At 44.1% G+C, this 25139-nt stretch overlaps 1 protein-coding gene across 5 annotated transcripts in view; it reads right to left on the bottom strand.

Moving 5' to 3' along the window:
• NUDCD1 (NudC domain containing 1) overlaps positions 1–25139 on the bottom strand; it is a 214440-nt gene that overhangs the window by 99465 nt on the left and 89836 nt on the right. For all 5 annotated transcript variants that reach the window (XM_033933051.1, XM_033933050.1, XM_033933048.1 and 2 more), the window contains one exon: positions 8938–9123. In XM_033933051.1, the coding sequence (XP_033788942.1) occupies positions 8938–9123 (186 nt within the window). The remainder of the gene's footprint in view (positions 1–8937; positions 9124–25139) is intronic.

Here is a 25139-nt window from a genome sequence, read left to right as displayed (position 1 = left end):
AGCATGCGCGGTATAATCGTGAGCGCGTTATACCAAAGTTTTTGTGCTTATCATCGTGATTTCTGCGCGCTATACACGTGTGCGCGTTTTATACGGGTGCGTGTTATTTGCGTGAAAATACGGTAGTGCTGCTGAAAACTGACAAACAAGTGGTTGGGGTTTGTGTGTTTAGTGGCTGCAGCTAAACGCATAAACCCCTTTGTATTCCTGGTCCTATATGATTTACATGAAAATGTATATAAAAATGACTAAATGTAAAGTGAGAAACCATGGTGGGAGCTAGTAGACACAGCTGGAGCTTCCCCCCCCACAAAAAAAAAACTAAAAGGTGTTCTGTTGTCCTCCGTCTATTCTATAATAAGTCTACTAAGAAAAAGATGGTAGATACTGGCCACTAGTTTCCCAGCTTGCTCTGGTCAAGGCAGCTCTTTGTCCAGTATGGTGAATACTACTGCTGTTGCAATAAATAAAAAAGAGTACATTAAATTAAATTTAGTTTTGGTTAAATGTATCCCCCTCCACAGGAAAAAACCCTAGAAAAAAGTTGATTTCTTCCTATGAAATGCAGAAAATTGAGATTATACCGAAAGTTATTCCAACATTTTCTACAATGCATTATATACTGAGATTTGTCTACTCTAACAAAAGCAGCTAAGGTAAAGTTCAAGTATGGTTAGATGATATGACTCAACAATCTGTATCTTATTGCACCTTTAGAAACTAGTTAAGACCTATTTGTTAAAAAAATTTGTTACTTGATTGATGACTATGCCATAGTTTCTTACTTTATTCTTCATTATTGAAATATTGTACTGCCTTTCTGTGTGCTTTGTATCATCACTGGAATGTCCAGTCCTTTTTATTCTGTCAACCGACTAGAAATTTTGGGATGTTGGCAGTATAGAAAAATAAAGTTATTATTAATTAAGAGCTAACCTTCTCATACATAACTTGCAACTTAATTGGATACAGATGATGACATAAGATCCACATAAAACAGTCATTGTTAGCCTCTGGCCATTTCAATGGGTGCTTAGCTATTAAACCATAAGGAAATATCTTAAACTTTCTTATTTCATTTTTTATCTTTTGATTGTACAACAATCTCTACTAATTTAGATGTTCATAGAATCTTACATAAACAGAAGTACAATTGAGAAGATGTCCTAAACCTTTCACACTTTAATGTACCTCTTCCAGGCATATAACTTACCTTGCTTCTACTTTAGTCCTGCTGAGTAGCAATGTAACAAATCAGCCAATAAAAAAGATTGAGACACCTAATGCACAGTGCAAATGGATTTCACACACAGCAGTGCACATTTGAATTTGTTTCAAATTGAGTGTAGCTTTCTTTTGGTGCATGACAGGAGACTTTGGAACTATCAAATCTTACAAATGTTCTTTACACTTATGCGAAGCTAAGTCAATATAACTTATTATTCTTTGCTTATCTAAAAATCACTCCTTCCTGGCAGCTTAAAGAACAAGGTAGAAGGTGCAATCACAGAAATCTTGTACTATTCAATACAAATCCAAAGCCCCTCTAATTAACTAACTCTTTGCTCTACACCAATGTAATTTGCTTTGATACCCAGAAAATTTATTCAAGTATATGCAGTAACTGCACACTAATTCTGGCCCATATTGGAGAGCCTGTCCAGGTGCATCTAGGCTTTCCAGATCAGCCTATAATGCATCTGTACACTGTACAACTGCAATGGAAGAATTAACCATTTAGACAAATTCTGAATTCTTGCATGCCTCTTATGTAACCCTGAAGTCTTTGAAGACATCATCATCAGATTGTAAACTATCCCTGTTACTGCTAAAAGGTAAGGTCCTAAAAGGTAATCAGTGGCACAGCTATGTGGGCCCACCCAGCAGTGATGCACCTAGACAGCGCTGGCGTGAAGGGAGCAGGATGGGCCTCTGCAATCCTGCATCTCCCTCCCTAAAGCATCGCTTCAATGGGTTCTGGTAGCAGCAGTGATTCCCACATGCTGCCCACCGCTAACCTGGAAGCTTCTTTTCTGCAGCATCCTGCCCTTATCCGGCTGAAACAGAAGTCATGCTTTAGGGTGGGAGAGTTGTGAGTGAGACAGGGGAGGGAAGGAAAGAAAGATGCTGCACATGAGAGTGGAGAGCGGAAGAATTGTTGGACATGAAGTGGAGGAAAAGAAGGGAGAGAAGCAGCAAAGACATGGAAAGAGGAGAGAAAGGGAGAAATCCTGCATACGGGTAGGGAGAGATGCATGGAAAGGAGAGAGGAAGAAATGTTGGGCATAGGAGGGGAGAGGAGGGCGAGATGGTGCATGAGGAGTGAGAAATGTTGCACTTGATGGTGAAGGGGAGGAAGGGACAGATGCTGAATTTGGGGGGTGTAGAGATGTTTAATCCAAAACATAAGGGGGGGAGGGAGAGAGAGAAAAACAGAAATGCTGGCTATGGCTGGGATAGAATGCTTCATGGGAGAGGGGGATTAGAGACATTACACTCAGGACACATGGGATGGGGAGAGAGAGAGATATTGGATATGGAGTTGGATGAGAGGGAGAAAGAGGAAGATGTTAGAACCAGGAGCAAAAAAGAGTGATAGAGACATGCCAGAGTGAGGGAAGAGAGCAGGAAAAATACTAGACAATGGGGAGAGTGCAGGATGGAAGAGAGAAGGGACAGGGAGATATCAGGTTATGAGGGTGGGGAGGGAAGGAAGTGGGAGCATATGCTAGGCTAGAATGGTGGAGGAAGAAGAATGCTGACAATGGTAGAACTCTGTGGGAGAGGCCAGGAGAGGGAAGAGGGAGTGGCAAGGAAATGAATGAGAGGATAGCAATTAGAGGGTAGAAATATATAATGGGGTAAGTTGAAGATGAAAGGGAATGGAGGGCTGAGGAAGGAATGAGATGGGGTATGAGAGAGAAAATGGAAATTTGATAGGTAGCTGAAAAGTGAAAAAGAGAGGTAGGAGAAGAAGAAGGGAGAGAGAGGCAGAAAAGAGCTAAAAAGGAATAGTAACATAGTAAAAGACAGCAGATAAAGACATGAACGGTCCATCCAGTCTGCCCAATAGTCACACTCACATACATTCATTGTTATTAAATTGTGGTTTTTCTTCAATATTTCTGGGCTATAGACCATAGAAGTCCGCCTGGCTTTAGGTTCTCACTACTAGAGTTGCCATTGAAGCTCACTCCAGTCTATCCTAACCATCCCGTTACTGGAGCTTCCATCGAAGCCCTCCCCAGCAGGGCAATAGACAGGAGAGAGGAGAAAAGACAAATGGACAGCAGACACTTGAAAAACAGACAGAATAAAAAAAAACCCAAAAACCCCAGAAACTGGAACCAACATGATGAAAAAAATAAAACATCCAATCAACAAAGATAGATAATAGCATTTTATTTCAAATGTTTTAAATGGAATATGTTAGCTATGGAAAATCCACATAGCAAATGAAATTGTACTGTATTCAGTAGAAAAAGAGGAAGATTAGATACTTACCTTGGAGCATTGAGATAAAACATCAAATTAATGCATCTCAATGGCCACGACTTTGGTCTTGGAGGTTAAAGTGTACGATGTCAGCATCTATGAGACAAACTTGGTTTTTTCTTTTACATAGAGCTTTTTGGACCCCTGTTCGTTTACAAAAATTGGATAGCTCTAGATCTAATAGATGCTGGCATTGTCACGTTGAAATTGGGACATTAGACCATCTTTTATTCTTCTGTCCATTTATCTTATCATTCTGGAAATCAATTTGGCCCCAAATTAATAGGATGTTAGAAAATCCAGTAGCCTTGACATATGATACTATATTATTTGGAACAACTATGAGAGCAAGAAGTCAAATATCATCAAGTAATAACAAACTTCTATTTATTTTAACTGGAATAGCAATACAACAAATCACATTCAATTGGAAAAAACATGACAGATTAAACTACATTTTCTGGTGGAATACCGTATGCCATATTTACAAAATGGAGCTCACCATTGCAACACAAAAAGGCTATATAAGCAAATTTCAAAAAATCTGGGGACCGTTAACAAATTTTTGTAATGAATAAATAACTTTTCCCAAGATAAGATATTTGATTAAAAGGAAATGGGGTGGGATTTTATTTCTAGGTATTACATACTATATCAATATTTGAATGAATTTTTTTCTCAATAAAGCTAAATCTATATATTATTGATTGGAAGGGAGGGAGGGAGGGGTAGGGAATATTATATTCAATAATAATTATATAAATTTAAATTTCTTGCATATTATTATAACTATATTTAATATTGATTTTCTAAAGAAATGTTAAAATTGATATTAATCTATAAGTTAATCAAGTGTGCATATTCAAGTTTCTAATGAATTTATTTGAAACACTTGTTGTAACATAAGAAAATGAATAAAGATTTATAAAACAAAAGGAAAAAAAAAAAAAAAGATACTTACCTTGGTAATCTTCTTTCTAGTAGATAGGAATATCAGTCTTCACCAACGATTATAGCCCTCTTTGACTGCGAAGTGTGTAGAGTGCCTCTTTTTAAAAAAATTATTTATTTATTTAAAATTAAATCTAAGCGGGAGACAAAATCCCATACATAAATCATGATAAAAATTAAAACAAGTACAAAACAAACAGATAGAAAACAGAATGAAACAGTAGAAAACAGCTCAAACTCATACTGTCACATTGCTGGCACCTAAAAAAAGCACTCAAACACAGCTTTCACCCCCTTTCTGAACTGCAAAAGAATAGTCATTTGGGTCAACGGTAACGCATTCCAAAGTGCCAGGCCCTGCACAGATAACATAGATTTGCGATTCCCAGTAATTCTTACATATTCTTCTGATCACTTTGGGCTTGCTGGATCTCCTCAGTCTGTATCAAAGCCACTAACCAGTCCTTGAGTATGTACAAAAGAGAGGGGACACAGGGATTCTTCCTGGTACAACCCAAATCTGTTCTGCTCAATAAAGACATTAAGAAATATAAACAAATGTAACTCATTGTAAGTATAATAATGAGGTAGAAATTAACATGCCACACACTTATAATTGTAATTCTATAGGTAGTAAATCTCTTCTCCCTCCCTGACTGTGCTAGGCAGTAGAGGTAAACAAGGCATCTGACTATATAGGCATGTCTGAGACAGAAAGTAGGCTAACCAACTAACAGGGCGGGTGACAAGACTGATGTTCCTATCTACTGGAAAGAAGATTACCAAGGTAAGTACCTAATCTTCCCTTCTAGTGCAACAGGAACATCTGCCTTGACCAAAGGGAAGTATCATAGTAGTCCCTGGATCTAGGGTGGGACAGGTAAGCCTGTTACCAGTACAGCGGAACCAAACTCAGAATCCATTCTGGCTGCGACATCCACCCTATAAAATTTGCCCTCCTTCCTCACTCCAGAAGGCAAAAAGACCAGGAGACGCAATTCCTGGCCATTAGATCGTTGAGACCCTTGCCAAAGAATGAAAACTAGCTCCAACCAGGTCTGGAAACACTCCCAGGCCTTTGCTTAAGCTGCTACAATAGATTGCTTCTTTAGCAAAGTGGCTATGACCATGTCTGATTCTGTAACCCAACTCAATTTAGAGTGGCACGCCTGGGTGACATATGAGGCTGCTGCTACGGCTTTCAGCCTGAGCATCGGGGCTTCAAATTGCCTTTTAATGACAAAATCCAGCCTGCGGTCATGGGTATCCTTCGCTACCACTCTACTATGAAGGGAGGAACTTTTGACAACTTGCACCACCAAATAATCCACTTTTGGCTTAATAAACAGCTGCTGGAATTCGTTGTCCAGAGATCAATGTAGAACTTAGGAATCAATTCTATGGAATGGCAGGAGTGTCAGATTTACCCTGCTCTCTACAGAAAGCCCCCACTACATGGAAACAAGCTTGCAAGTGAAATCAACCTTGCCCTCCAGCTGCTTCCTGGTTCCCTCCTCAATAGCAGCAGCAAGGATGGCCCTAAGAAAGCAGGACCCAGCTGAACACCCAATATTTGAGGAATCATTGTTTGAGCAGAAGTGGGTTCTCCTATAGGGAAGAACAAACTTACTTTTGCCTTCCTCTAAAACCATTATGAAGAAAAGATAACTAGCACAGAAGCATTACGTGGGATCTCTTAGAGAGTGGAAGAGATAATAGTTACTGCGGATGGGCAGACTAGATGGGCCATTTGGCCTTTATATACCATCATCCTATATAATAAAACCCTAGCCGCGCATGCGCACTCTTACCTGCGTGCTTCCGTGATCTCTGATCTGTGATCAGTAGGTCCGTGGCCAGCAGGAGTGCGTATGCGGCAGCCAGACAAATCGGAAAGCGCTGGGCAGACAAATTGGAAAGCGCTGGCCTCCCTGCTCGCGCAGACCTCCATCAACGAAAAACGGCACTACCGGCCGAAGTTTATTTTAAAGTTTAAAGCCACTGCGGCGGCTCCTCTCATGAGCCGCACCTGCGTCGGAGAAGGCTTCCGATGCAGGCGAGAATCGTGCAAGGAGCCGCGGCGGCAACTTTAAACTTTAAAAAAACTGATCACTCCAGGCACTCCCCTCTTCCCGCCCTCACTCACCAACCGCTGGAGGAAGCGCAGGCAAGCTCTCTCCCTGCCGGGATGAGCCGGACGCCTGCAGGAGGAGGCCCCCGCCCGCCAACACCTTCCCAGTCTCCTGAGCCGCGTCCTCGCCCTCCCCCCCGACTGCGGTGGCCGCTGACAAGTGCTGTGTCCCTCCGTACCGAATTCCATTTTCGAATTCGAACACGGAGAAACACAGCACAGCCGGCGACCTCCCCCTCCTGCCCTCACTCACCGCCAAAACCAGCTACTTTTAAGCCTCCTCCGTCTCGCCCGCATTTAAATTCAGAGAAAAGCGCTGCACCGCGCTACCGCTGGCCTCGCCATCTTCTGTCCACTGCAGCCCGCCCTCTCTGACTACTTCCTGTTTCTGCTAGAGTTGGCCGCAGTGGATAGAAGACGCCGAAGCCAGTAGCGCAGTGCAGCGCTTTTCTCTGAATTTAAACGCGGAGGCTGGGAAGGGGGCGGCGGGAAATGCTTCCAGGTCAGCCACATGAGGCACGTAGGAGCTGCTGGCCGTGACTTTGAGTGAACGCTGCAGCAAGATGGAGGAGGGAGCCAGCAAGAGGTTAAACAGCTGGGGGCTGCAGAGGAAAACTGCGAGTGCAAGTGGGGCCGCACAAAATTCTTCATGGGGCCGCATGCGGCCTGCGTGTTGGACACCCCTGATCTAAGCCATTACGTACCTAATTTTAAAAAAACTGACTGCTACAATATACAGAATTCAATATTTATTACATTCAGGTAATATAGAGAAATAAATAGAAATAAAACAAAAGGAATAAAGGTGATACCTATTTTTATTGGATTAACTTAGGGCTCCTTTTATAATTCTGCAGTAGCGCTTCCGAGCGCGGTAAATGCAACAAAGCCTACAGGAATGGGATGGACTTTGTTGCATTCGCTGTCCAGGAATCACTACTGCTGCTTTGTAAAAGGAGCCCTTAAAACATTCTTTAATTAGCTTTCAAAAGTAACCCTTCTTTTCAGGTTAAAAAAAATTTCAGAAAATTATGTCTTTTAAATCTCATTTAGCTATTTTGTATCTTATCTCCATGTTCCTGATATATATTTTTATTACACTGCTTGTGAACAGTTATGAATTTTTAACCTTGTTGTATTTTCCTTTGAGAGACAGAGTATAATATTTTATTTTATGAAACTTCATATATTTACCATAGTCTGGAAGGGAAAATATCTTAATTATTCAGCTGGAGAAGTTGGGTTTAAAAAAAAAAAAAAAAAAAAAGATAAATGAAAAATGAATAAAAAATTTGCTCCATATCCAGCAAGATTAATCAGGCACTCAAAGTGATCCGGCAAACGAGAACAAAATGATTCTCTCAGGGGCCAATACAGAAAGTTTCCTGCATGGTTACCAAAGGTTTAGCATGGGATGGCAATGCAGAAAGGGTTTCAGTACAGGTGTTAACTTGTGTGGAAACCCAGACAGCATACTGCATTGAAATGAATGCAAATGTGGTGCGTTTGTTATCCCACACCATGCAAAATGAAAAAAAAAAAAAAAAAAAGTTTGGTTGGCCAGTTACTGTGGAAAAAATTATACCAGGATTTGGGGCAATGTATAAGGGTGGGTTGAGAGGTATGAGTGTCTACCAGCACTCTCTCCACCCCTCCAAATCAACCACCCTGCCCTAGATTCCTGACATCAGCCTCCTGGTAGTTTAGTGACCCTCTTCCTTCCCCTCCCCGATGACCCTTTCTAAAGCAACTCAAAGCAGCAGCCAGTCAGCAGAGGCAGCACTGAAAACAGGCTACTCATGGCCAACCCCAGCAGAGCCCTTCTTCTGTAGCGTCGGAAGTGATGCATCAGAGGAAAGGCCCTGCTGGGGCTGGCCATAAGCAACCTGTTTTCAGTGCTGCCTCTGCTGACTGGCTGCTGTTGCTGCTTTCAGTAAGGGAGGGAGACATGGAAGGGGATTTTCGGCTCTGGATTGCTGCCGCTGCTTCAGGGGAGAGAGAGGGTTCGCAGCTCAGGACCTCTTCTGCTGCTTCAGGGTTGGAAGGAGGATAATTAATTTTTTTGCTGGTAACTTTTTTTCTAGTTGGGTGAGAGTGTCAGTTAATCAGAATTCTACTATATATGGATATTATAGAAGGTATACATACTATATTTGGTTTGAGGAAAGAAAACCTAGAAAGACAACCAACCAAAAGAAAGAATAAAAGTCTATAAAGAGCACAGAAAATATTCTGACAACCTACATAGCACTACTTCTTTCAAACAAAATACTGTAGTCTGAGGCAACAAGATTGGTGGCCATTTCATTGTATTCAGCAAAATTTACATTTATAAGCAAATATGGTTTCATAAATTTTACCTCCCACTTTTCAGTTGTACTGCCTCCGCGTGTATTTGTTCTGAGAAGGTATAGTCTTCCTGTTCCATCAGAAAGAGTAGCCAAGGTTGAAGATGGAAAATATATAGATGCACAAAGGCGATCATCATATGCGGTCAAATCGGAAGGTAACCTGAATACTTCTCTTGGTTTTCCTAAAGCAGTGTCCTAAAATAAGAACATAAGAATATAAGTTGCCATACTGGGACAGATCAAAAGGTCCATCAAGCCCAGTATCCTGTTTCCAACAGAGACCAATCAATGTCACAAGTATCTGATAAAATTCCAAAAGAGTAAAACAGATTTTATACTGCTTTTTCTAGAAATAAACAATGGATTTTTCCAAGTTCAACTTAATAATGGCTTATGGACTTTTCTTTTAGGAAACTATCCAAACCTTTTTTTTAAACCCTGCTAAGCTACAAAGAAAAAATGATTTTATATAGATACACATACACATCTATAGTGTGTGTGTGTTGTGTAAGTGTGCATCACCTCGTACTTAAGTATTAAAACATGCATTTATTTTTAAGTATAGTAAAGAACGTAAAAAAATTATTTTTGAGTAAAAGTACCATGACTACAATGAATGCAACTACTGTTAACATTTTTACCCCAACAACTTTATTACTCTACAATTTAATACACTTTGTTTATGGTAAAAATAAATTTTAAAAATAATTGTCACTCATGAGTGTGCACTTGAGAGCCATATTATACCTAGAGAGCTGCACGGGAACGGGGACGACGGGAATCCCGCGGGACCCGCGGGCATCCCGCGGGTTCCCCCTTTGGGTCACGGGGATCCCGTGGGGACGCCCCTAGGGTCGCGGGGATCCCGTGGGGACGCCCCCTAGGGTCACGGGGATCCCGTGGGGACGCCTCCGAGGGTCGCGGGGTTCCTGCGGGGCTGGATGTACTCAGTCGCGCGGCTCTTCTCCCTACCTTCTCTGCTTGCAGCACAGAGCCGAACGGAAGTCTTCCCGACGTCAGTGCTGACGTCGGAGGGGAGGGAGGGCTTAAACAAAGCTGGATGTACTCAGTCGCGCGGCTCTTCTCCCTACCTTCTCTGCTTGCAGCACAGAGCCGAACGGAAGTCTTCCCGACGTCAGCGCTGACGTCGGAGGGGAGGGAGGGCTTAAACAAAGCCCTCCCTCCCTCCGACGTCAGCGCTGACGTCGGGAAGACTTCCGTTTGGCTCTGTGCTGCAGGCAGTGCAGGTAAGGAGGAGAGTAGCCTCGCGGTTCGAGTGGCTACCAAGGGAGGGGGCGGTCCGCCCCGCCACACCCCGCCCCGGTTGCAGCACAGCCGGCCAGGTCCCCTTACTTTTGTGGCACTTCCCCGACCGACCGACCGACAACAGCCCCGGTCCGACAATCCTCCCTGCCCTGTAGCCGCGAATCTAAATTATCTTCTTACAGCAGCTGTAATAAGGTAATTTAGATTCGCAGTTAAGGGCAGGGAGGTTTGTCGGACCGGGGCTGTTGTCAGTCGGTCGGGGAAGTGCCACAAAAGTAAGGGGACCTGGCCGGCTGTACTGCACCCGGGGCGGTAGAGAAGGAGTGGGGAGAAGGACGCTGAAAGGCCATGGGGAAGACGGGAGGAGGGTGGGAAGGACTCTGAAAGCACTTGAAGACAGAGGAGGGAGAAGGACGCTGAAAGCACATGGGGAATACAAAGGGGTGGAGAAGGACGCTGAAAGGCCATGGGAAGGGCGGGGGGGTGAAGGAATCTGAAAGCACTTGTGGAAGACAGAGGGGGGAGAAGGATGCTGAAAGCACATGGGGAAGACAAAGGGGTGGAGAAGGACGCTGAAAGGACATGGGGAAGACAAAGGGGTGGAGAAAGACGTTGAAAGGCCATGGGAAGGGCGGGGGGGGGGGAAGGACTCTGAAAGCACATGGGGAAGACAAAGGGGTGGAGAAGGACGCTGAAAGGACATGGGGAAGACGGGGGGGTGGAGAAGGATGCTGAAAGCACATGGGGAAGACAAAGGGGTGGAGAAGGACGCTGAAAGGACATGGGGAAGACAAAGGGGTGGAGAAGGACGCTGAAAGGCCATGGGAAGGGCGGGGGGGGGGGAAGGACTCTGAAAGCACTTGTGGAAGACAGAGGGGGGAGAAGGATGCTGAAAGCACATGGGGAAGACAAAGGGGTGGAGAAGGACGCTGAAAGGACATGGGGAAGACGGGGGGGGGGTGGGTGGAGAAGGACGCTGAAAGGCCATGGGGAAGACAGAGAGGGAGAAGGACGCTGAAAGGACATGGGGAAGCAGAGGGGGGAGAAGGACACTGAAAGCACATGTGGAAGACAGAGGGGGGAGAAGGACGCTGACAGGACATGGGGAAGATGGGGGGGAGAAGGACGCTGAAAGGAAATGGGGAAGAGAGAGTAGGGAGAAGACACTGGCAGGGAAGAAGACAGATGCCAGACTATGGGGGAGCGGAGAGAAGAAGATGGGTGCCAGACCAATTTGGAAGGGGGAAGAAAGGGAGAGGCACAGTAACAGAGCAAATGGAAGATGCAGAAGGAAGAGACAGTGGATGGAAGGAATTGAATGAGAACATGAGGAAAGCAGAAACCAGGCAACAAAGGTAGGAAAAGAATTATATTTCTTTTTTTTTATTTTGCTTCAGGATAAAGTAGTATATTAGTTGTGTTGATAAAAATTTATAAACATTAGAGACTCTGGTAGAAACCCATTTGCAAAGTATGTATTCTTCCCAATTAATATTTTCAAATTAATAAAGTCTTTTTGCTTATTTGTAAATGGGTTTCTACCAGAGCCTTTAATTCAGTAGCATAATTAAATGAAATAACTATTTCTGAAGTTTATATGGACGGGCGGGGACGGAGGGGATTCCTCGCGGGGACGGGTGGGGACGGAGGGGATTCCTCGCGGGGACGGGTGGGGACGGAGGGATTCCTCACGGGGACGGGTGGGGACGGAGGGATTCCTCACGGGGACGGGTGGGGACGGGTGGGACTTTGGCGGGGACGGGTGGGGACGGGTGGGATTTCTGTCCCCGCGCAACTCTCTAATTATACCAGGAACAGGTAAAAACATGTTAACAACTGCACTAGCAGAAATTGGCCCTTAATCCATTGTAACCACTAATTCCACCGTAACTGCTATGAATGTTACAATTCTTATTGTATGCCGCATTGAATCAGTGTAGAAAATTGCAGGAAATAAAAAATTTCTAATGAGAGGTTATCCATATGCAGTTGTACACAAAGTATATTTATGGGCTCTATATGCAAACCATGATAGGTTATTATTGGACCAGAACAAGATGAAAACAATCACGTATGCGTACTGACTCAGTCTTATGCCATTAAGTAAAGTATACACCAACACTGGTACATTCTTCAACTTCATCCAGTTTTTCAGCAAAGACCTTGAATTGCTTAGACTCGATTGAGAAACCTTGCTGAAATTTTGGTTTCATCTAATCTTTCTTCAGATTTACAGCATACTTCTGAAGAGAGTGGACATTCATCTTGTGGACTCTTACAGGATACATATAAGGACTGGCAAACATTATAAATTGAAAGCAACGACATCATGTTCATCCAGCTATGTAATTTATGTCATCACCTGTCCATGCAAACTAATATATGTTGGATGCACTTCTTGTCCAATCAGAACCAGACTGATTGAACACCAGAGCTGCCATCATATTGAATCCCATCATGCTTTTTTCTCAGTTAAGATGGTGCATTATTGAAAAATTTCAGAAACAATTAATGGGGACAAACTATCACGATTGTTATCTCGAGAACAATACTGGATTTTTCACTTAAACACATTTAGCCCCCACGGACTAAATGAGTGCGTTGATTGGTTGTCAGCTTGATAACATGATTCATATTTGTAATTTTGCTAAGACACATCTTAATCAATATAACTGGGGGGTCTATTGCGTTTCTGTTTGTTTCAATAAAGTTTAATCTATTGACATCAAGACACGTTTAAGATGTACGCTGTCCATTGCAGGATACCAGATCATTCTTAGCTCAGAAGACACCATTATGTCAACCAGAGACACGTTGTGAAAGTTTCTCCTGCCCCTGACGAAGGACCGAAACAGGGCTCTGTCAGGAAATACTTGACTCACAATTTCAAAGCTAAGTTGACACTTTAATGAACATTTATATACTTACTGGTTTGCTTTATTTAAGCCTTGCACTAAAATTTGGGCTGGCACTAAAGACTTTTGAGTGTGATGTATGAATGGACTAACCCAGAGAAATGTATAACCAAGACAGTATATTCTGTTACAAAAGACACTGAATATATATTCAATATCACACAAAAGATTAAAAATTATCAAGAGAACATACAGGGTATCAATTTTGAACACTCAATTTGAGACACCGCCCAAAGGAGCTTATGGTTACACGGGTTAGCTCCCATTACCGATTTCTCTGAAATATTAATATACTTTAAAGAATTTGTGGATATTGAAACAATTTGTTTCTCGGATTATTCTTCTCAATCATTGCTTTGACAGTTTTTTCTGTAATCATTGTTCGACACTATTGGTCCTTTAGCTACATCTACCCAATCAGGTTCCAGGATCCCAAAACTGAATATGTATGAGATAAATCTGCATAAAATTGAAGGTAGCACATACAAATTTATTTCATTCATATTCATTGTGGAAACCCTGATTGGTTGGGTGTTTTCTGAGGACTGAGTGTAGAACTGTTGCAATAAGGTTTTTTTTAAAAAAAATTCTTTATTTAAATTTCAAGTTTTCAATCTTTACAAGTCAAAAAAGAAAAAAATACAATGTAGAGTGAAAATAGATCACCAAATTATTTAGTAGGTATCACCTTATTACAGAGTATAATTAGTCCACAATATATCTCAGGAAGGTAGCTGAAGAATAAACTGAAATAAGTCAAGGGAACATATCAAGAAGAATTAAGGTGGGGGCCTGAGTGCACTTGAACAATTCTTTGCTGAGCTACTAAGAACAGTAAAACTCATATACAGTGGTGCCTCACACAACGGACGCCTCGCACAGCGCACGCTGCGCACAACGAACTTTATGTCTTGATTCGTACAACGAACTTCGTTTCACACAACGAAGTCGCCCGAGCTGCATCCTTCCGCGCAGGCACTGCGCTTAACTGCCCTCTCTCCGCCTGGCTCCCTCTTGCCCCCCCAACTCCCCGACACGATCGGGGCAAAAAGGAGCCCAAGCCCTCTTGCCCCGCCGATTCCCCAACTCCCCGACAATATCGGGCCAGGAGGGAGCCCAAGTCCTCCTGGCCACGGCGACCCCCTAACCCCACCCTGCACTACATTACGGGCAGGAGGGATCCCAGGCCCTCCTACCCTCGACGCAAACCCCCCCTCCCCCCAACGACCGCCCCCCCCCAAGAACCTCCGACCGCCCCCCCAGCCGACCCGACCATGTGCCTCAGGCCCTGCCCCCAGGAGGGACCTAAGGCTCCCGGGCCTATTCTGATTGGCCCAGGCGCCTTAGGCCCCACCAGTAGGCGGAGCTTTGGGACGGATGGGCCAATCCGGCCTCATTCCGTCGTTGGCTGCCTGCCGGACAGGCGGGTTTGGCTCCCGTCTGTCCGGCCAACTACAGAAAGGTACGGGGAAGGGGGTTGGGGGTGTCGTGGGGGTCGGCCAGGGGGGTCGGTCGGAGGTTCTTGGGGGGGGCGGTCGTTGGGGGGAGGGGGGGTTTGCGTCGAGGGCAGGAGGGCCTGGGATCCCTCCTGCCCGTAATGTAGTGCAGGGTGGGGTTAGGGGGTCGCCGTGGCCAGGAGGACTTGGGCTCCCTCCTGGCCCGATATTGTCGGGGAGTTGGGGAATCGGCGGGGCAAGAGGGCTTGGGCTCCCTTTTGCCCCGATCGTGTCGGGGAGTCGGGGGGGCAAGAGGGCTTGAGCTCCCTCTTGCCCCGATCGTGTCGGGGAGTCGGGAGGGCAAGAGGGCTTGAGCTCCCTCTTGCCCCGATCGTGTCGGGGAGTTGGGGGGGCAAGAGGGCTTGAGCTCCCTCTTGCCCCGATCGTGTCGGGGGTGCCAGGGACCACACGGAGTCACCCACCGTACCACCCGATTCGGGTAAGCGCAGGTATCGGTGGGTGGCTTATTTGCGGGGGGGGTGCCTTATTTTACATTTTTTTCTAAAAAGGGGGGGCTGTCTTATTTGATGGCCCTGCCTTATCATCGGGGAAACACGGTAGAAAAAAAAAAAATAAATGAACAGTTAAGTCCCAGTTTTTGCCGCTGAGACTCTGCCCTCTCTCACTGTAAAATTAGACTCTACTTAGTCTGTCTTTAAATTTAAAAAATGTGTGTTGTTTTAAAAAACAATTATGTTTTTAGATGTATCTAAATAAAAATAATAACCAAAAATTTATCTATTTTTATGTCATCTTAGCATATTTTATGCTACAGAACGAATTATTTTTTTTAACATGTATTGTTATGGGAAAACGCGTTTCACATAACGAACTTTTCGCATAACAAACTTGCTCCTGGAACGAATTAAGTTCGTTGTGTGAGGCACCACTGTAGTAGGTACAGAATGCTCTCTATCTGAAATAAACTTAAACAACTGTTGCGGTTCAAAGAAAACATATCTATTATCTTTATATGTCAGAATGCACTTGCAAGGATATCTTGAGTGCAAAAGTTGCCCCTAACTGAACTACCTGGGGTCTCAAAATGAGAAATTGTTTCCTTCTCTTCTGGTTGGAACGAGAGACATCTGGATACATTCTTATAATATTAGTCAGAAAGGGAACATCTTTATATTTAAAAAACATCTTAAGCATCCATTTCCTATCAGAGTTAATAGCAAACTACTGAAACTCGAACCTCCGTCTCTGACCTCTCCAAAGAAATTAGTTAAGTCCAAGCTATCAGCAGAAACCTTCTGCTGGTTGGAATTTTGCAATTTATTCCTCATTGGAAGGTAATATATTTTAGAAAGAGGTGGGTATGAGGATTCTGGAACTTTAAGGATTTCAGTTAAATATCTTTTAAACATTGCCAGGGCATATTGTCACAAACCCAGCACTACAGCTAGCCTTGTTCCAGCTAGGAAGCAGAGGAACATAGCCCTGAAGGTAAAGAGAGCTGATCAGTACAGCAGCTCTCCAGCTAGTATGGAGCAGAACTCTGATTCTGGGGAGGCTCCCCAAGATCAGGAACCCTGGGAGGAGTTGGAACAAAAGGAGAACAAAAGCTACTGTAAACCTAGACCAGGCTCTGGTAAGGCTCAGCTTAAAAAACAAGCTCTAGTCTAAGCCCTTTAGGCACACACCTGCTGAGGTTAACTGAGGTCAATAGAACAAAAACAAAGTCACCACTGATTCATCAATGCACTTAGAAAAATTATTTTTTGTTTAGAACTCTGCTCAGAGACATGAAGGCTGATTACTCGGCCTCACCTACCAATCATTGCAGTGTTCAAAAAGGATTTTTTAATTTAAAGTGCCTATTCATGTGCTAGCAAAAAGCTATGCTGAAAATATCACTGTTTTCATAAATTTTATAGTTATAGAAAAGTTAACTTTGAGGTTAACTGAGGAGCAGGAGAAAGCTCAGGAAAAGTTGAAACCTGCCCATCCCCCACACAGGGAAGGGCGTGGCTCTCACAGAGCAAGGCAGGTGCAGCAGTGCAAGCCAGGGAGAGTCAGTGCTGAGCCAGCAGAGGAAGCAGACGCATGGCTAGGTGCTCCAGAGGCCACGCAGGGAAATGAAATAGAAATGCAGGATTTAGAGGAATCCTTACTGGGAAACCAGCCAGACTGCCTGAGGCCGGAGGAAGCCATGGACATTTCATTGGAACCTGTTGAGGACATAATGGATGAGAGTTAAGTTTTCTTTTTCATGCTTTCAACTGCACTGTGGTATTGGAAAAAGGAACTGTATGTTTGCTGGCTGTGTTAAAAGCACGTTGCAGGGAAAAGCTACCCTGCTTGTAAGGACTTTGGACTGTGGTTTTTTTCTCCTGTTTTGAAAGTTAAAGACACTGATTGACACAGTGGGGATTGTGGGGCAGAATCCACATAAGATCCACAGGGTTGGGATTGCAGGCGCCTATTAGGCTGTATTTGAGAAGTGGATTCAGCAATTCCCCACTCCCATCAACTTACTAGGGTTGGTAGGGGAAAGCCTAATTAAACTTAGGCAGGCACAGTGTGCTTTACCAGGACAAGTGAATTTTTGCAGGACTGCAATATTCACCAATTTTTGCTTGCAAGAAGCTGGTGAGAAACTTTAGGACTTACCCTGAGGCAAGGGTGTGGCCAGCCTTGTGCTGACCTGGCAGTCAGGACTTCAGGGCTGAATGCCAGAACAAGTGAATTGTTTGGGTTGTTTTTTCCTTATTTTGCATATGTTTTGAACCTTGGCTACATTGCTGAATAAAGCCTTCATTATTTGAACTGTGGTTGAACGGTTGCCATTCTGACCATTTACTTCCCAGAATATTATTGTCCCAGCAGGGCTTTCAACCTTTGAAGGCACGCCAGCATCAGTGTTTTGTGCACTGCCCGGTAACCGACCCAGGACCCAGTACCGGGAGTGCAACAATATATAGGTTGAACTTTAGAAAAATTAATTATATGGACATTACATCTCCTAATAGAATTTTCCATCATTTCTTATTTAAAGTGCAATCTAGCACTGTCCTTGGCTCAGGTAAGAGCCTGTACTTCCAAAGTTTTTATCTTAACATCAGTCACTTGATTTAGTCTCCAAACTCATTACCTTGGTTTTAAGTTCCAAGTCTCAGAAAGAACTGTAGTACACCGAGTAGACAGTTGCTGAATTTGATTACCAAGAGAAGCTTGCATACTCAATATAGCATCCCAGATCGATTCCATTGTAAAGACCTTAGGTCTCTGTAAGGGAGGAATCTCTGCACCAGAATTCCCTGTAGCTCCTACTGTATCTGAGCCTGCTTCAGCTATAAGAAGGTCTAAATGAGTTTGCTGTAATCTTCTCACTGTCGGCTGTTCAAATGTCAATTGCTCCTCCTGTCCTCTTCTGGAGTCGGTCCTCCCACTCCGTGAGGCAAACAAGAGGGTTCCCTGGGCAGGGGTGGCTGAAAACGACTCCTCTGACGCACCGGGACAGCTAGGCGGGCTACGCTCTTCGGAGGACAGAGTGAACCCTCGAGGGAGCGATCACGTGCCTCAGTTTACGCATTCTCTCCAACCGGAAAAGCCTCCAATTGTTGTGTTCTTGTGCCGCGGTCCACGAAGGCATCTATCGGGCCCATTAGTAATGCCAATTCATCCGGGAAGACCTGAACTTTGAACTTTCTTTTTACCATCCGGTAAAAGAAGAAATTCTCATCAACAGCACGGTGTTGTCGCCACGGAAGGCTCAGGCCGACATCTTAGGTAAGCTCCTCCCTCGTGAATCCTAATAAGTTAAAGAGAAAGGGACCAGAGTGATAGGAGTGGAAAGGAGAGGAAAGAGAGTGGTATCTGTGGTCACTCCATTTCTTGCATAATTTCCTGTTAAAAAACCTCTCCCTAATAATATACTTTTTATACGGAAATTCACATGACGAACACTGCCAGAAAAATGTACAAAGTTCTGCTTTAAAAAGGAAACTAGGCATCATGAAATGTCCACACATCTTTAAAATTACAAAAGATTGTTTACAAGAGAACACCACTTATTTTTAATCATCTATGACACTTAATTACAGCATTAATGCAAATACTCTAATGCACCATTATTAGTTTTTATAGTAATATACTCAGTTGGAAACAGACATTTTGACAAATAATCTTGAACAATAAAAATATGAAAGAAGAAAATCGCTCTCTCTTTTTCTAGGCTCCATTTTTAGTCACAGCGGTCAAACACTATCCCTTAAAAGCTAAGAACCACCTACACAGTACAGCCTGCTTCCATTCACCTGGGATATGAAAGTCTGCTCCTTAACCAGGATCTCCAAGGTAACAGCACATAAACAGAGAAAATAACAAAACTGCTGAATACTTACCTGATTGCCCTGTGTCCTGAATTAATTTACAGGGTACTTTTGTAACTAGGCATCCATCTAATAATGGATGCACTTGTACTAACATCAAATAATGGTCCATCAAATGTTATTAAACCTTCTCTTCAGCCCATATTGTGGATATAAAACAAAGAGTACACTCCTCCCTCCTTATTCGCGGTGGTTAGGGGCAGAGCCCGCCTGCGAATACAGAAAAATTGCAAATAACTTTTCTAGGTACTTGCCCAGAGTCAGAACTCAGTTATGTCCTCTCACTTTTCTGGAATGCGGTGGCCAGTGAAGGGGATGCACTGTTTACAAACAAGGCGGAATGCCTGGGGTGCATGGCAACACAAGCCTGTGCACTCGATGCACATGCCCGAGCCCAGATTGCAGGTTGCAGAAGGCTCCTGACCACAGTTTATGCACGGCAAGGACGATCCCCCACACGGCACTGACAAGCAGCTCTCCCGCTCTGGTGAATCTCATAGCTGCCTCAGGTGCTCTGTTTCTCTCTGTCCTGCATGTTTCCTCTCTGATCCCCAGGTGTGTGTACACTCCACACTTTCCCACTCTTAGATCTCAACCCGGGCAATTGTTTTTTTATTTTTTTTTTATCTGCAAACTGGGATGATGTCATTTGGGGAAGGAGCCAGCAAGCCAAAAAACCGCAAATATTTGAAACCGTGAACACGGAGGGAGATGTGTAGTGCTCCAGGGATCTGTATAGATACTAGTACATTTTAACATATTCATAAAGGATCTGAAAATGATGACACAAAATTCTTCATACGAACATAAGAATTGCCATACTGGGACAGACTGATGGTCTATCAAGCCCAGCATCCTTTTTCCAACAGGAACCAACCCAGGTCCCAAGTACCTAGCTAGATCCCAAATAGCAAAACAGATTCCATGCTGCTTATCCTAGGAATAAACAGTAGATTTCCCCAAGCCATCTCAATAATGGCCTATGGACTTCTCTTTTAGGAAATTGTCCAAAACTTTTTTTAAACCCGCTAAGCTAACTGATTTCACCACATTCTCCAGCATAATGCGCAGATTGTGAGAAACTTCAGGAAGACTCTACAAATTGGAGGCTCAGGCCCGGATGCACTAAAGTCACCGTGCGTCTTGCCACTAAACCAGTTAAACTGGCTTAGCGATGACTTTATTTTGTCAACAGATGTCTGTACTGTAGCTGATGTACCAAAGCAGAGCCATATGGCTAGGGAAAGATAGATGAGTCTGCCCATAGAACTGAGGACCCAAAGGCCTTTACAGCTGCCATGACGATTCTGTAGAACTTTGTTAAGGTGTGAAGAGTAGCCCAAGTAGCTGCTCTACAAATTCATCAGGCAAAACAGCTTGAGACTCCATCCAGGAGGTCGCTACACCTCTTGTGGAATGTGCTGCAAGAGAGAGAAATAGTTGGCCATTTCCTGCAGGAAATGTAGAAAGAAGAAATCACCATGTGGATCCATCTGGAAGCTGGCCTTCCATGTGTCGAGTGACTGGGCAACACAAAGAAATGATCAGAAAACCTGGAATCATTAGTCCTCTCCAGGTAGATAAGCAGGGCCCTGCATACATCCAGGTTGGCGCAGGCTGAACGACGGGCAAATGGAGTTCCTGATTGACATAGAAGGCAGAAACCACCTTTGGAAGAAAGGAAGGAACTGTATACAGAGAAACACCTGACTCCGTGAAACAAAGAAACTCCATTTAGGAGAGAGCCTGCAATTCTGAGATCCTTCTTGCCAAGACTACGGAAACCAAAAACGCTATCTTAACTGTAAGGTCTAACAGGGAGATCTTCAAAAGAGGCTTGTATGGAGCATGAGTCAAGCTCTTCAAGATCACATTGAGGTTCGAAGACAGGAACAGTCTGGGCAACTGGGATCTCAGCCTGAGAGCACTCCTCAAAAACCAAGCAACATCTGGGTGAGAAGCCAGAGACCGAAGGCCGCTCCAAGCCCGAAAGCACGTGATACCAGATACTTTGAGGGAAGAAACCGCAAAGCCCTTTTCAAGATCAGCCTGCAGGAAGGCAAGGATCAGTGGAATGGGAGCCCTTTCTGGCTCTTCCTGCTCCTTGGCATACCATAACTTAAAGATCTTCCAGGCCTTGGCATAAGCTGTAACTGTTACAGGCTTCTTAGCCCTAAAAAGAGTAATAACCATAATCTCCGAATAGCCTTTCCGAATCAAGTCTGCGTGCTCAAGAGCCATGCCATAACACCAAAGCATTCCAACTTCTCCATCGGAACAGGGCCTTGACTGAGAAGCCAAGGATAAACAGGCAGTTTCAAGGGTCTGTCTCTCTACAGATGCACCAGGTCTGCACACCCAGATCTTCGGGGCCAGTCTGGAGCCACCAGGATCACCAGACCCCAATGAGTCGCTATCCTGCAGATGATCTGACCCACCACGGCTCATAGTGGAAATACATAGAGAAGCTGATCTGTGGGCCAGGGCTGAACCAGGGCATCCAGCCCTGCACTTTTACACTTAACTGGGACTGTAGAAGTGGGCTGCTTTCGCATTCTTTGTCATGGCCATTAGACCCATGCCTGGCTGGTCCCAAGTCTGAACTATGAGGAAAAATGCCTTCTGAGATAGAGAACACTTTCTGGTATCCAGAGTCTGCCAGCTGAGAAAGTTGGCTTGGACTTTCTCAACTCCTGCCATGTGGGAAGAAGAGAAAGCGTGCAGGTGAAGTTCTGCTCACTGGAACAACATTCGGGCTTCCAAGCTAAGGGATGCGCACCTCTGGTGCCACCCTGTCTGTTTACGTATGACACTCTAGTGGCGTTGTCCGAAAACACCAACTGCTTTCCCTGTCGGGAAAGACTGCAACTACAGCAAGGCCAACTGAATGGCTCTCAGGTCCAGACAATTGATAGACCACTTGCCTTCCACTGGGGACCATTTGCCTAGAGAAGGCAACTGCAGCAGAGGGCCCTCCAATTACTGAGGCTAGCATCAATTGTGAGGATCACCCATTAGTCGATTCTGAGAGGCATGCCCCTTGCCAAGTTCTCCTCTTGGAGTCACTAAAGCGGGCTGCGCTTCGCCTTTGCCATCCAGGGAAGCTTCATATGCAGGGAGTGATGTTGCGGACACCATCTGGGCAGGAGTGCTGGAGAGGGTGCATGTGCGCTCTCAACCAGGGTACCACTTCCAAGGAGGACACCATTGAGCCTAGTACTGGCAGATACTGCAAGGCTGGGGGCTTGGAAGGACCAAGAGCATAAGAATAGCCTTACAGAGTCAGATCAATGGTCTATCAAGCCCAGTAGCCCATTCTCACAGTGGCCAATCTTTCTTAAGATAAGGAGACCAGAACTGAACACAATATTCCAGATCTGTTTCCTGAGCTTCTGTCTGCATGGCTCAGGAAGAAAGACACGACCCTGTGCCGTGTCGAAGTGGACTCAGATAATCCAAGCACCGAGTCAGCTGAAAGTGACTTTCAGAAGTTGACAATCCAGCCCAGGTCCTTTAAGAGGCTCACCATTTGCTGGACCACATGTTTGCATTTCACCCAAGAAGGGGCCCTGATCAGCCAATCATCCAGGTAAGAATGCACCTAGACACGCATCTGGGGCAGGTGGGTCATTACAACCACCATCACTTTTGCAAAGGTGCAGAGAACCATAGCCAAACTGAAGGGGAGTACCACAAACTGGAAGTGGTACTGAACACGTGAAACTCAAATATCTCCTGTGAGCTTGAAAGATGGGAATGTGAAGATACACTTCCGCCAAATCCAGAGAGCAAGGAACTCTCCTGGAGCCACAGACATTATGATGGAGTGGATCGTTTCCATGTGAAAGTGGGGGACCTTCAAGACCTCGCTTACAGACTTCAAATCCAGAATGGGCCTCCACTGGACACTATGAAGTATAAAGAGTACCTGCCTGAGTCCAATTCTTCTTCGGGAACTGGTTCTATGGCATGAATGTCTGAGTCGTTGCACTGTTGCTCAGACTATAACCTCCTCCGGCCAGTGGGGGAGTTGAGGAACCACATTCTGGAACACAGTTGACCCCGAAATAGACCCCAACAACCCCAAAGACTTCATAAACAGTTGGCGGACCCTCAGTGAAACCACATTAAACAAACTAGCTCCAATAAAAAACAAAAACAAAATAGACAGACCATCCAACAAATGGTTCGACGATGAACTCTTACAATTAAAAAGGAAATGCAGACAACTAGAAAGGTCATGGAAAAAACAGAAACATAATCATACCAAAGATGAATGGAAAATCCAAATCAAACTATACAATACCAAACTGAAGGAAAAACGAAAAAACTTCTACTCCAAACTCATCGGCACCGAAAAACCAGACACTAAAAAACTTTTTGACATCGTAAGAAACCTCACCGACACCAAACCATTTCTCGCCACCCAAGGAAACCAAACTCCCTCAGCCACCCAATTAGCGGACTATTTCAAACACAAAATCATCACAACCAGATCCACATTCAACAATTCACAAATCAACTTAGAAGAAATACAAATTAATCCCACAATAGATGAAGCAATCCCAGCAGACAGGATCTGGAAAACCTTCCCAAAGATACAATGGTCAGACGTGGACAGGCTTTACAAAAAATACAGCAAATCCTCATGTGACCTGAACAACTGTCCCCCATACTTACTAACTACAGCCTCCACCAAATTTAAAGCCAACCTCACACTATGGCTTCAAACTACACTAAGGGAAGGTCATTTCCCACCGGAACTAGGAGAAATCATAATTACTCTTATCCTAAAAGATCCCAAAGGTCCTATAGACAATCCTACAAACTACAGACCAATCGCCTCAATCCCACTATATATCAAACTAACAGAAGGCCTAGTCGCACAATATCTCTCCAACTTCCTTGAAGACCATCACATACTGCATCCATCCCAATCTGGACTCAGATCTAATCATAGCACAGAAACTCTACTGATATCACTATTAGACACAGCCCGACAACACCTTAGCAAAGGAAACAAACTACTTCTCATTCAACTCGATCTCTCTGCTGCATTTGACCTAGTTGACCACCCCACACTACTCCAGACATTAGACGCAATAGGAATCTCTGGTAATGTTCACAACTGGTTCCAAGGCTTCCTTAAAACTCGAACATACAGAGTCAAGTCAAAAGAGCATCTATCCGACCCATGGTCAAACCCATGTGGAGTACCACAAGGATCGCCATTATCTCCTATACTATTCAACCTCTTCATAGCATCCCTCGGCAATACCATAGACGCCCTAAACACAATATCATTCAGCTATGCGGATGATATAACAATCCTCATCCCCTTCAACATACAAGATCCCTTATCAACAAACCACCTGAAAATAATAATGGAAACGGTAGAAAAATGGATGTCAAGTCATAAACTGAAACTGAACTCAGAAAAAACTAAATTCCTACTATTAGAGAAGGAAAAAAAACCATCATGCACAGAACTGGAATTAAACACAATCACGTACCCAATGCAAAGCACACTCAAGATCCTAGGAATTCAACTAGACAGAAATTGCACAATGCAGACCCAAATCCACAAAATCATCCAAAGAGCATTCTTCACAATGCGTAACCTAAGAAAAATAAGAAAATTCTTCATCAAGGATCAATACAAGATAGTAGTACAATCCCTAGTACTAAGCATAGTAGATTACTTCAACAGCCTATACTTATCATGCCCAAACTACATGATAAAACAATTACAGACTGTTCAGAACACGGCCCTCAGACTCATCTACTCCCTCAGCAAATTTGACCACATCACCAATGCTTACCTTGACTCACACTGGCTACCAATAAAAGCAAGATCCCAGTTCAAATTCTACTGTCTACTATACAAAGTAACACACGGAACAGCACCCAGCTACCTAAACAAAAGACTACACCGTAATCTCTCACACAGATTAAGGAGAACTCAAAACCTATTCGCTTACCCTCCTCTCAAAGGTACACGACGCAAGAAACTATACGACAGCCTTTTAGCTACACAGGCAGCAAAAATTGACACTACCATTTCCAATCTACTGATCAAATCAATAGACATAAAAGAATTCCGAAAAGAAATCAAAACTCATCTCTTCAAAAAATACTTTCCATCATCTTAACCTCAACATAGCTCTAGAAAATACACACACAAACACCCCACCATA

This window comes from Geotrypetes seraphini, chromosome 2 (assembly GCF_902459505.1).
Source record: "Geotrypetes seraphini chromosome 2, aGeoSer1.1, whole genome shotgun sequence".
Taxonomy (NCBI): Eukaryota; Metazoa; Chordata; class Amphibia; order Gymnophiona; family Dermophiidae; genus Geotrypetes; species Geotrypetes seraphini.
Note: the sequence above shows the minus strand (reverse complement) of the source record. Positions and strands in the feature narration are given on the sequence as shown.